Here is a 14,132-nt window from a genome sequence, read left to right as displayed (position 1 = left end):
AACTTCCTTTGGCACCCAGTGGAATGGAACCAAACATGGTCAGACATCTACGGTCATTCTTAAGAAGCCAGTAGATACTAGCATACTCTGAGCATCTCAACACATGGTTCAACTGTTCACAAGCAACAGCTGTCCTAGGAGAATGACCTCAGTGCATTCAACAGTTTTCCACAACACTTACTTCTTAACTTGGAGCCAGATTAAACAAAAATGGTTGCCTGACACATGCTGTGACGATCTGTCAAGCAGCCAGGTCTGCATTTACACACATCACATTTGGGAGCTACTCCATGTGAATCATTCACCTCTTCACTTGAGGAACGACCATTTAGTTCACATCAACACAATTTAAAAGGCTCCTCCTTTTAGAGTTGGAGTTTGCTTATTCTACACACGCTCACACCGCCACACACACAGCTTGAAGATCAACCTCACTCGACAAAGTAGCATGGATGAAAAAAAAAAAGTAAAACAAAACAAAAAAGCTGTGCGGAGTGATAAAGGCCACCTCTGAGACTCCAGGAGAACTTGGTGTTCACATGCCAAATAGCAAATGAGGAGATGCGTGACCTGGGAGACAGAAGGGTCACTCAAGAGCCATGCAGTGAGACAGTGAGCTGATCTTACACCCCCCCCCCCCCTCCCTCTACCACCCCCCTACCCCAACTGCAAGAGTACCTACAGGGTGGGCCACTTCAAACACATTCCACACGCAAAGCCTGATGGGAAGAATGCCACTGTGATCTGGTAAGTGCCTGAGGATCCCAAACAGAGCCGTTCACAACACAAGCTAGTGGCCCCGTTCCAAAATATTTTATAATATTCTGGGACAATGAGCAATCCCCATTAAATCCTTTAATGGAAATGTAACAAGGCACTTTGCACTGACAATGTTCATTAATACATTGCCTTTTTTTTTGCTTTGCCTGGTTTATTATATCAGATGGAAAAAAAACAGGAATTACTGAACAGAACCAAAAAAGGATTTCACCAAATCTGGCTACACTTTATTTTTATGAGCATGAATGCTTTCACACAGGTCCTCAAACATGTTCGTAACTGTCTCGTTAAGCAGCCGGTGGTGTTTGTAGCACATCTGCTTGCTGAATGAGGAGGACTTTAAAACATTTCCTTGTGGCTCCAAACAGGCTATGACTCAAGTGCATGTCATACAAGAGTATCTATATCAGGAATCCAGTCATGTTAAAGCAAACTTGACGGTGAGATACAAAAACAACCCTACAGGTTCTTAATTGATCTCTTATCGGTAAGGAATGCCAAGTAAGGTGTGGAACTCATCGCAAAATATTTCCCAAAAGTGCATATTTCATATTTCAGAGAGCAACTGGCATGCAGTTTGCTACGTATGAAGAATGGCATGACCCCCTTTAGTGCGGTTGAAATGCAGTCAAAGAACCAGGCTCATGTCATGGCACAGAAATCACTTAGAGAAGTAAACTAAGCAGACGTAACAATGTATCTTATTCTAATGCAGCAGGTGGACAAATGTTTAACCCCTATAGAAAGAGAAGGAATTGGTAGTTTTCTATTGTAGCATATGGATTCATTCACTCTCATACATGTGTTGAGTTGTTTTGGTGAAATTCTCAGTCATAGTGACTGAATCTGAATGAAACTTTAGCTGTGCTGTGTTATTATGAAAGAATGATCAACAATGGTACATGATAGATCCTACTTTCGCTATGCAAAAATAATTTCTGCAACTGGCTAACACTAGCTTACACTACATTCTACAGCTCATGGCAAAATTCAGAAAGTCAGATATTCATCTGTAAACAGGGAAGTGTGTGAGTTCGAGCATGTGTGATCATTAGATGAAAACAAACTTCCTCCTACTCCTTCATGTTCCGTTTTCCCAATAATGACACACCTTAGAAACGCCATGTGCCTTTATTGGTGCACTTCATTTATCAACAACCTACTGGTTACTGAGTTTCTTCCTAAACATAGCGAGTAATACTGCAACTGTATTGCCTAAAATGTAAAGCATCAAATTGGCTAAGATGTCAAAAACTCAGGGGATTCTGAAAATGTCTCATATCAGTCTGAAATTCCTATATAATAATTTTGACGTGTTTTACCTTCACACTGGAAACCAAGTGAATGAAATATACCTAGGCTATGCAAATAGATACAACTTAATTAGTTATTTGAATTCATTTGAATTTGAAATTAATGTTAAAAATGTTCAGTTAGGCCTGCTATCTTACCGCACCTACATTCATGTGATTAGACAGAATCCAAAGCAACTGAAATGTAAATAGCCCCCTATATTGATAATTTTACTACAGTGGATATAATTGAACAAAAGCTTGGTAAACACCCTGGGCTACAATATATCTAAATTTCAGCGTCCCAAAACTATAAACCAGAGGTTCGTGAATGTCTCAAGATTTTCGTTACTGAATGTACATAAATGAATTAGTAGGCCCTATATATTTTTTATTATAAGGAGATAAAATTTGCACATACTAGGCTTCTAATAACATGAGTCTCATAACGGTGCATTTGTAATGGGGCAAAGACAATAGGGTAACGTACAATGATGTCTTCACAGTGTAGGCTATCTTAACGTTTGATTTGCAACAACAACGCTTGATATTCTAGTTTGTTGAAAGAAATCGCGATGTAACCCTAGCCTACTTTGCCTATTCTACAACTGTCCCAGTCATATCGTCTCCCATGCGACATGACTTGGAATACAATCCGCATGCAATGTCAAATAATTTCTCTAAACGCCACGCTTTGGTTTCAGATCGGGTTTATAAAGCCGACCACAAGAGAAGACACGGCACCAGTACGGCACTGGTAGTATATAGGCTAATCCACCACTTATGGGATCTCGGAATCTTCTTAACGTTGGCTAAATTTGTTTACGTTTCCAATACAACGTGAGGAGTGTTGCAAAAGTCGCCGCAGGAAGAGGCCTAGCCGTGCGAGCAAATCCTGCGACTTCCAGTTTAGATTCGCTGCAACAGACCACCCGAGTCCGGTGACGAGAGCTAATCTGGCTGCAGGCTCACGTACAGTACCAGGCCTCCGTAATGTTTTTAAGAGGGGGGCGGGGGACTTATCTGCAACTTCACAAAAAACATATCTGAAAAGTCGAGGGGTGGGGAGCAAGCTCCCTATTCATTTTTTCTCATATGCATGCCTTTCTAAATGCATGCAGTTTGTAATGCTTTACTACGATACCAAAAGGTCAAGCGTTGGGGGGAAAAGGCTAGCGCAACTCAGATGTCAATTGTATTAGGCTAGGTGATACTCTTTACTATTAAGATAAGCAAATAAATAAATAGCCTACCATTTTCCAGAAGCAATCAATAAGATAACCTGTCATATGGTATAACCTGTTCACATGTTTGAATAGCCTATTGCAATGTAATTATTATGGGGTACAGTTATTAAAAGTTATTAACAGGCATACTTACTCTCTCCATGTATTGATCCACAGTGGCTCAAGACGTAGACAAAAGTTACCAAAATGACCGCTGACATTTCTAGACGCATCGTGATGGTAAAACTGCTTTTCTGAACTCAAAATCCGTGCAGGGTAGGCTATTAGTTAGCCTAATATAATGATCAGCGTCTCAGTTGACAAAGATATCAAAAAGATAAAAGTGAAAAATATATATATATATATATCACTTAGAAAAAAATATAGGCTATTCAAAACTTTACAAAGTCCCGCGAAGGACCAGGGGTCCAACGTGGTTGATTGTAAATCCAAAACGTCTAGTTGTCCAACTTTGTTCTGCGCCCCAAAATGAATTGAACATTAGCCTAAATGACGTGATCTTGGGTTCTGACCAAAAATATGCAAACGAAAATCTTCATTGTAAATAGTCATTAGGCATATTCCACATCGGCTTAAGTTCCCGAAGTCCCTCGTTTCGAAAAGAAATCCCACACCGCTAGTAAGGAGGTACCCAAAGGGGTACTATTTGGGAGCTGCTCATACCATGAATGATGAGGTACCAGTTAGAAAATTCCAGTTGAAATAAAATTGGACAGTTAAATATTGTCTACTATCTTCACGTCCAATGATGCAATGTGACGATCTAATTGATCAACAATATAGAATTATGTCCTGGTTCCACAACAACACGGTCCTGCTGGACACAAATATTGACCCAAGACTCAGAAGGGTTGGCCGAGCTGGCTTTAATCCACAGGTCGCTGTGTTTCATGCACTGCCAAGTCTTCTCCCTCTCCGCTCTATCACCAGAAGTTCGCCCTTGACGAAATGCGAATGGGAAAATGAATACATTCCAAGATCCCCTCTAGAGCACGCGTACAGGAAAACCGCGACGAGTTTCCCTTCAGTATGAATCGACGTTCATATAAATCCGCAAAAAGCCGTCTGCTCCGGCGTGATAGACGAAAACAACTATCAAAACGTAATTTAGCCTTGGCTAGACAAACTGCACCCCTCGAAAAAGGGTAGCCTCCACGGAGGAGCAGCAGCTTCCACCACAATGCTTTCAAGTGTTAAAACTCCACGCTGTAGTCCTCCGATTCCTCGGATCAGCAAATAGCCCCAGCTAATCTGAAACAAACGAGGCTTTTGGTTTGACGATCAACACACGTTAAATGTCTTGTTTGCAGGATTCAGGATGGCTAAGTAAACAAACTTATTGGCGTGAGGACAGCCGAAAAGAAGCGAAAACTTCGCTCGACCCGTCAGAGGTTCCTCTCTCTCTCAGGTTCCCCCTCTCTGTCTCTGCCCTCAGTAAACAAGTAGCCTACTGCCAGTCAGCTGGACTAGATACGTGGGATGGTGGAAAATATGGAGCGGATTCTCCTAGGAGACCATTTAAAACACGGATTGGAGTATATAAGCCATTTCTGTGTGCTCGACTGGCAAAAATGTTCATTGATAGGCTTTGTCAGGTCAACTAGTGGGTTTCCCAATCTTTGGTTAGCCTAAATACAACAGGCCCACTCATTTACTATTTCCAGATGAACATTTAGCCTACTAAATTAAGTTTTATTTTTTATTCAGATCTGTTTAGTTTATTAAAATTCTTTCACTATTTTCTATTGAGCAGAGAAGGGCTGAGGCAAGGGAAATATGTGCTGTTGTGATCCTTAACAGGACATGATATTTATATATTTAGGCTATCAACTAATGTTTTTGTTGTTGTTTTACATCATGTCTTGCAGAGCAATGTGTGATTATTTCTCCAATATTCACATACAGTACAAGTGTCAAGATTATAATGAATGTATTAGAACAAGACTCTACTTTCATTCAGTGATGAATCATTATTCCACTCCTCTGTCCTCTTTAACACAACATTATCAGCTTGAGACACAAAATGCCCTTTATTTTTATAATGCACTATTGATTTTGTTATAGGCTAGCATTTCTGAAATCTAAAATTGTTTAAACATGTATCTACACATTTAATGTCTACCTATTTCAATAAAGCATAACAACAAAACAGAAAATGAGACAAAGAACAGCAAGAGTCACTTGAGTACCTTTGCATGAAAAATGTGTGAAAAGAGAAAAGAGTCGAGGAATTTCTCAGAATTCAAATAGATGTACTGCAGATGTACAGTTCATCTTATGCACAATAGATGGCACTGTATAGGGCTGTAAATGTGCAGTAGTCCGCATCATGCCCTATTGGAATAAGGCTGAAACACATTGCTGAAACATTTTACAAAAGCTGAGCTGAGACTGATGATTTGCATAAGGTAATTCTGTAATTCTAGGTGTTATGCTCCCATTAAGAAAAGAATGCATATTCAATCAGATAAATCTTGAGTCAAGTAATTGACCCCACTTCTGTACTGGACAGGCTGAAAGTGATTTCCCCTCAAATCAAATAATCAATCAATCAGGAAGTGCTAGTTGAGAGGATTTGCCGTCTAGGCTGCATCTGATTTAATAAAGGTCATGCAATAAATTAGTCTCTCTTGCTGAGTACTGATATCTTCAATTTTTAATATTTATTTTTCTTTTCTGAAATTAGGTAGCAAGAGGGACAGGAAGCTGTCTTTAATGTCACAATGAATTGTGCCTCAGGGTCTGTCACAGACAAGGCTCATCAACTAAAATACACTTGCAGACAAAACGTTCCGAGATTATCCTCCTTAAACTGCTCCTGAGGTTGGAAACGTACCCTTAAGCACTTCATGTTCTCATTGATGCAGCAGGGGCTGTGCCATCAACAGAGAGAAAGAGGGGGGGGGGGGGGTTGTCCGTGGAACAATAGATTCACATGTCTAGACTTAGACGTTTAGACTTGTAAGCACAGTCAACTTTTCTGTTCATCTATAGCATAACATATAAATATCTTCATCGTAGTTCCATTTAAAAAAAACATCTATAATAAACCCTGCTAACCGGGAAGCAAATGCAGAAGCTGATTTCCCATACATGCTTGTACAGAGTACTAGCAGAGTACAGAAGGCATTTGATGGCAGACGTTCAGGGTAAAACAGAAAGCCAGCAGGCATGTCAGACATGACAGGCACAGTGCCCAGTGTGTGCTATAGGCTGTTGACTTGTTGTCGTGTTCCAGCACTCAGCACCATCCGTTATAGATGTTGGCATCAGGTGTGCTGCATCCTGTGTGTCAAACAAATAGGAACAGGCATGTATTCACTACTACCATGTTCAGCTTGGAGGGGGAAAAAAGTAAAGCATTTCATTGTTATATAATTGTGAGATGATGAAATAGTAAAAAAAGTTATTTTGCAAGCCATGATAAGTAATTGTAGCCTATTCATAGTTTTGTCTTGATTGATCATTACCAATATAACAATTCGGACACATTTCATGATCGCCTTTAAAGTAATCAACTCAAATCAATCTACTCTGACAGGCAACAAACATTTAATGTATGTCTCAAATATAAAGCTCAATGGTAACTGTTCTGTAACACATGTGTATATATGAGGCCATATTTTTATATACAGATAGACAAAAATCATCAAAAAAATCATCATTTTATATACAGATAGACAAAAATCATCAATAACTGCATCATAACTCCTCATAGCCTCATCATGACTGAGTACTGTCAAATTCAAGTATAGCCAGTTGAGTATAGCCTACCACCTGTCAATAACTGTAGGCTATATGGCAACAGGATAAAGAACAGCCCAGTGGTAAGCCAATGGAAGCAAAACTGAGTCAGACACAATACAATCTCATCCTTTCTGTCATGATAAGTAGAATACCCTACAGCACCAGTTAGGTTGGTTGGGCTGCATATCTGTTGTTCCAAATAGCTGGTAGTTATGACTCAACCATGCAAAGGCTGTGGCCAAATATTAAAATATTAATCTGCGTACGGTGTGATGACCAACGTTATTAAGCCAATGAGAGGATCTCTAAACCCCCCTACAGAGAACATCTTGGCTGATACAAAGCAGTGATTATTCACTCTGTGATGCAAAGGGTCATCTTATAACACTGCCTGGCAGCCAACACACCTATAATTCATGATATCTGTCCAAATCTGTGGGACAGCTCCACCTGTGGACCCAGTGACCCACTATTGCTGTGCCCTCTTGTGGGAGGAAAAGGATTTGCAATCCAAAATGTGCCCAAAAGAGAATTTATATATTTTATATTTTTTAAAATTTATTTGTGCTGTATGTGATCTCTAAATGACCACAAAAGTCTGCTGTTAGAACAATATTTAAATCTTGGTCATCAATCCTTTCAGTGGATGTTTTAATTGAAATAAACTTGAGGACACTTGCTGTTACCACCACAACGTAGTCAAAGAGTGGATTGCACGCACATCTCCAAATTTAAACAGGTGCTGGGTAAAAGGCTTAGCCGACAATTGAAAAATAAAAAGATACCCGCACACTGTTTCTATAAGCTCCCAGAGTGGTTTATTAACACCACCACAATATAGAGCACCACATATTCTTTTCCTCCTACTCTAAGCCTGAGGTAAACAAACACCACCAGTGTAAATGTGATACTGCGTTAACCCTCTATCAGAGAAAACAGACCAACTTTGGCTGTGGTCTCTTGGACACCGCCCTCTCCCATCTCACACTGAGGGACACTTGACCCCACCTTATCTATTCAAGGGCTCTCGCTTTTTTTGCGTTCCCATGTGAAAGACACAGCGGCGTTTATCAGTGGCTTGATTGCACTCTCGGGTCTGTTTTCCTCCTGGTCGCACAGCGATGCCGGACCCAGTCAGCCTGGGTGGGGGTGGGGTGGGGTAATGGTGGGGGTTTAGCTTTATCAATGATTGGAGTGTAGTGCTGCTGGCTGTTCAATCCCCTTCCAGAGAATGTGTCAGCCTCATCCGGTGTTTGTTGAGAGGAGTCGAGGTCGGGTCAAAGTCATCTGCACAGGAACACCACGAGCTTGGAATCAACACACATGTTTGCAGGAAACACAATTCATTTTCCGTCAAACACTGGGTGTGAGAATGTGGCTTACATAATTACTTTTATAACTGGGCAAAGTTGGTTACATTATGCATTCACAATACACAACTGAAGCCTAGCAAAACAACAGACACCATTCCCTCACCAAGGTCTCTTTAAACAGCAGTCTGGACCAAATGAGAAAGTAGAGGAGTTGGTATAATTCCTGTCTGGTGGTTCTCTGTGGCATGTGCTGCTGGTGGCTTCATTCCCTGTCACTGAGGCAACAGCAGAGAAAATCGCAATTTTGATGACAGCTCTTTTGCTGACGAAAGAATGCCCTGAGCTACCAGGGCATTGTACTGGGCTACCCATTTTATTGGGTTGAAGAAAATGGCATCATCAAAAAAAAATATATTTTTGTATTTCTTTCATACTGCCAAATATTTTTGGTAAAACCAATAGCCTATTTTGGTGATGTGATGACATCATAAAGGTGCAAAACAATGAATGTAGCCTCTGATTCAGATTCAGAAAGAAGATCCAGTGCAAGATCCTCGCTCTCACACCAAGCTCAAACCGGCCTGCAACATTGCTCAAAAAGTTGCCCCGTGTATCATCTTAAGCAACACAATGAACAATTCATATGTATGCCCCTGTCATCAATATAGCACCATTTAGTACAACCAATGTAAAAGGGTCATGATCCTTCCTGATCAACAGCATTACCCAATGCATCAAGCAATCTGGGCATACATTAACAATATCAGAGTCTTGTTTCCACTTGACAGGTTAAGTTGTGACGTTTTGAGCAGATATCTGATACAGTATTATAGGCTATGAGATGTAACAGGCACAGTTGAGATATTGACTGTTTGCAGGTTTGTGGCATGTCTCGTAGGCAGAGAAAAGCTGTTGCTCTCAAACACTGTCCACATAACAGAGTCAGTGTACTGATGAAGGAATAGATTTAATAGACAGATATGGAAAGTTTGCTAAGTGATTTCATGCTCCCTAGTATTTTTAATATTTTCAGAATACAAAAATACAGTATTTTATTTTGATACATGGCGTGGTTACTGTATTTTGTAGTTTATTTGATACACTTAAAATCAGGGTACTTTTTAAAATACATTTTGATGTATTTTTGCCCATCCCTGACAAAGGATAACAAATTGAAAATGTTTTTTTCTAGATATGGCTGAAATGACAAAATGTGAGTAGAACAAATGCCATCTCTTAGGCTAGAGGACACTGACCTTTACTGTGCAGTGCAGTTTTTACAGAAAGCCTGACATTTTCACACCAGGCTGTACAGGAAGCAGTGGCACAGCTCCTCGCCTCTGGCTGAACCCACTGGCCTCATCCCATCTGGAAACTCCTCGCAGCTGCCAGTTGTTGGGGGTCTTGTTGCTACTGCAAAAAGTTAGAGGTCCTCCACTTTCAGCATTTCACCTTATCCATTGCTTGAACAGACACTATTCAATGTTCCAAATAAGGTTTGGTCAGTTACACCACAGTAAACATTTTGACATTATTCAGCACAATTGTGTACAGGTACAGAACAGAATTTCGATGACATGATAAACACTGTAAAAACGAACATGCAGAATCAATAAATAGCTATACCTTTCAAAGGGAAGGTTAGCCCGGGCAGCAAATTACATTTGCTGCCGCTATAGGGTGCGTCTAGATTTCTAGGCTAAGGGAAGGTTAACAAACTGAAATCTCTTAATTGAAAACTTCTTGAAGCTGCATGATAAGTCTTGATGTTACCAATGCAATACTTCACCATTGGGTTGGTGTGACTTTAACTGCAGTCGAAGAGTAATGATGCATTTGTTAGTAAGGTCAATTGGAATTGGTGTAGGTCTAGGTCTATGTCTATAGCCTACCGTAGTATTGTTTAAATTGACACCAAGCTTCACATTGATTGACTTAAAAATATCAGAAATTGTGTGCTACTGATTAGGCTACTTTGCATTTAGTCAGGTCAGTTTTTGATGTGAGACCTTTTTGTGTGCAGCTCGCATCCTGGGCTGATGATACTTTGTCCACCTCCTATTGGTGACCAACATACTTTCTGTATACAACAGTGTGTGTCACACTAGAGCGGCTGATACCCTGCTGTCTGGATTATTGACTGTGTGACCTGTTCAGACTGAGCATTGATGTTTTTCATAAAGCGGATGAGTTAAAGGATAGACATGAATGAAAGTAGAAAGGAATTCAGATCGTCCTGAAATACCAACCATGAAATCTTAATTTTATATTTGCTTACTGAAGGCACAATAGATCTATTATAGCTTTTCTCGATTGCTTTACAGCTTCTGACAACATTGAAATCACGTTGTCTTATGCCTACACTGAGACACTCTGGCCAAAATGGCAGAATTTGTTGACAAAAGGCTCTTACCCCATCAAAACATTTAAAACATCCAACAGAAACTAATCTTTCCTTCAAACAACACAACTTGAGGCCAAATTACTACATTTTCCCAACCAATCATTACACAATTGTATTTTGTGCTTCCATGCCTGTGTGCCTGTGCCAAATGAAACCCCTTGTAAAGAATTACTATAAAACCCAAATTATAAACACTTTGAAACAAAATGTATTGATGCCATTCTTTTCAGTAAACTGAAATACTCTACACATTACAGAATCAGTTAGGAATATACTACAATAGAGTAACAAAAACATTAAAATAATACGAAGGTACTATAGAGTACAGTAAATATTCAGTCCACTCTGTCATGACAATTAGGCCACATATTCTCATCCACATCACATCAGGGGAAAAACATCTTTGAATGTCTTATCCACCTTTGACAATCTTCAGCACTAATGTCCTGGGCAGCAGCTATCATTGCGTCCTGGTCATAGGCCTGATGATCATACACTGTCCACCTCAAAGCACTAAAGAATTCCTCAATTGGATTGAGGAAGGGGAAATAGGCTGGTTGATGACATGGTCAACTAGTTGCCTGAATTTCATCTGAAACATGTGCTCTTCCTACTACACCCCTCCACGCCTTTTCCTCGGGCCCCTCTGTACCTCTTACTCTAATCCTCACCTGCCCGAGACCTCTTGGATCCATGCTTGCAAAGAGCAACACAAAGGTGGCTCCTTTATGGATGGATACAGACTGATTGCAGATTGTTACTGTTGTTGTTATTATGAAGGCATAGCTCATAGGGCTTTTTGCCCAGACAGACGTTCCGATGTGCTAACTGAGTTTGTTGATTTAATGTTAGGTCTATCTCTTGTGCATCAACCTAATTGTTTAACTAATTTTATACAATGCCTGTTTGCTACAATTGCTGATGACAGTCACTCAGAGGCTATTTACTGGGGGATATGATATGATATCTTGTTGATAAAGACCACCACAATTGTTAGTGGTATCCCTAACACCATTCAAAATAATTTAGTAGTGAAATATAGTTTTTTCCTATTGCTTGCACACAAATTGCAGAATTTGGCTCATTATGTCAAAACTCTACACAAGCACAGCACTTGGAGATAAACAACTCACATCTATGTCAAAGTTGTAGAGATATAGTATTCTGAAATCTTTAAAAAGTAACTTGGTAGGCCCATTTTTTGGGACGAGATTCACTGTCAGCTGCTCAGGGGCTGAGTGAACACCCCTAAAGATCTGATCTATTATAGCCCCTTGTGTTTTTTGAGTCTTCGTCAGAGTTAGTATTCACACTGCATGCAGTGCTTTGCGGATTGGCCAGATGCTTTAATGTTTTAAATCATTGGCTTCTTTTTCCATCTCCAATGGAATCCAGTTTTATAGCGTTTGTGGTCATGGACTCCAACACCAACACCTCCATTCCAGCCACTGAACTCTAGATTTTGGGGGGTAATGGCTGGACTACTTAATTTCTTCCTGACACTTGGTTTGAGGGGTCAACCTTTTTTTTATAAAGCATTGCAACTTCCACTTTCTTTGTGTGGATCCAGTGCTGCTCAGTTGGAGGCAATAACTTGGAATATTTTCTTATGGTTTCAGGAATATATTCCTGTATTTTCCATATTATAATTTGAATCACATGTTTGATGACAATTGGTCAGAGTGATTTTTTTTTTTTGTCCAGAAAGAGATTTCTTTCATTAATAATTGTAGCATCTAATTATATTCAGTTATGATCAAATAAGTGGCACCTCTAAACTATTTGTGAGAATTTGTCATCTGGAACTTGGAGGTTGAATACTTAAGCAACTATTTCAGTTTTGAATTAATGTATTTCAAATCTTCGCAGAAAAAAACATAATATCTAATGTTCACAATTATAATACAGATCGGCCAAATATGTTTGAGCATCTTTTTAAAATGTGGAAATAGTGAGAAATTTCAAGAGTGTTGGAACTCTTTTTCAAGCCAGTGCAAGAATGCATAGCCTTTGGAGTTTTGAATCCCTGTAGCCCTGCATTGCTTCCAGGAATAGGCCTAGTTGGGCTCACCAACTTAGATCTCTATGGAAAGAGCAGGCCAGGGCTCTACACTAACATTTTTTTCCAGGAGCACTTGTGCCCCCAAGTTAAAAAATTTAGGAGCACAGACAAAAATTTGGGAGCACAGTCAGTTCTGTACTTAACTTACACATAATCTAACATTACACTGCAGCTAACAGTTAAACATGCCAGTGCACCAATTGCGAATATTAAGAATGACTGACAACATTTAGGCTACAGGAAACAGGATTTTAAAGATCAGTGCCTACTTTATTTTCAGTCTGTTTTATTTTCCTACATTTTGTTAATGTAAAATAATATAATACATTGCCATATTTGCATTTAGCCTGTATATCAAGTATCCTGCCAAATGTAGGCTAATTTATTTATTTGTGAATCCACCTGTAGCTAATCCAAATATGCCCATGTGACCTATCTGACTGCATACTGCCTAATACTACTACTAAAACAGTCAATTTTCTCTTCCACAAAACATAGTCTAATCAAGGATATATATATATTTTTATACTTTTATTTTTTCATTTGAAATATCTGCATTGATGGGGGCAGTAGCCAAACGTTAGGCCTACACTCGTTTTGCACTTAAGCTTGTATTCGGTGTAAACAAACAAGCATGCGTGGAAGCCTGCAGTAGCGTTCTACCTTTGAATAAAATGGGAGTATTACGGGAAGCTACTTTTATGCCTGTTCGCTATATTTTGCATATTGCAGCCAATACGTCAACTGGGCTAAAAAGCATGTTAGGTTACCTTTCCTTCTCTCACTGCATTCTCAGAATCTTATCCTGTTCCTCCTATATGCGATTAATTCGGTGGATAGAAGGCGGAAGAACTAATTTCTTCAATCTTTTCATCTTGGCTGGCTAGTCTAACTTTCCGCTTTCTCTGCGCGCTCATGGATTTCATAGAAGCGACTACTACTATCGAGTCCCAACGCGAAACTGCTAACGTTGATGGGAGGTGTAGTTTTATGCTGCATTCGCGACGTGATTCTATGGTTTGCACCAGTACTGTTTCTCGATGTTGCGGTGTATTTTGTAGACAAACATTGACATGGTTAGAAGTCATTCGCACCAGTGCGCCTAAATATTTTTTTGCACTCGCACGTCATCATTTTTACTGAATACCGCCTCAAAAATCCCTCCCCTCTTTCAAAAAGCATTCAATAAATAGATTTCACACTGCAGTTTTCCGTTTCTAGATTTTGACACTTGTGCTGTTATGTGGTGGGGGAAATCCACTGTGAGGGTGGCAGAACTGAGTAGTA

The 14,132-nt window shown here is 39.8% G+C and overlaps 1 protein-coding gene and 1 long non-coding RNA gene across 3 annotated transcripts in view; both read right to left on the bottom strand.

Annotated features, from left to right (window-relative positions):
- insrb (insulin receptor b) overlaps positions 1-4,733 on the bottom strand; it is an 89,736-nt gene extending 85,003 nt beyond the window's left edge. The window contains exon 1 of the mRNA XM_076278738.1: positions 3,453-4,733. Within this exon, the coding sequence (XP_076134853.1) occupies positions 3,453-3,531 (79 nt within the window). The 5' untranslated portion in view covers positions 3,532-4,733. The remainder of the gene's footprint in view (positions 1-3,452) is intronic.
- A 1,505-nt stretch (positions 4,734-6,238) lies between these two features.
- Positions 6,239-9,824, bottom strand: LOC143116435 (uncharacterized). 2 transcript variants are annotated; one of them, XR_012985780.1, is made up of 4 exons: positions 9,636-9,824; positions 8,543-8,654; positions 8,075-8,373; positions 6,239-6,604 (listed from the first exon to the last, which is right to left on the bottom strand). It is a non-coding gene; the product is annotated as an uncharacterized LOC143116435 (long non-coding RNA). The 2 variants fall into 2 exon arrangements; XR_012985779.1 differs by having other exon boundaries at positions 6,239-8,373.
- Between the last annotated feature and the right edge of the window lie 4,308 nt (positions 9,825-14,132).

Source organism: Alosa pseudoharengus, unplaced genomic scaffold (assembly GCF_046254945.1).
Source record: "Alosa pseudoharengus isolate Yale_2024_CS ecotype anadromous, Long Island Sound unplaced genomic scaffold, YU_APseudo_1.1 YU_APseudo_1.1_scf_11, whole genome shotgun sequence".
Lineage (NCBI taxonomy): Eukaryota > Metazoa > Chordata > Actinopteri > Clupeiformes > Clupeidae > Alosa > Alosa pseudoharengus.
The sequence above is the reverse complement of the archived record's forward strand: the minus strand, read 5'-3'. Positions and strand labels throughout refer to the sequence as shown.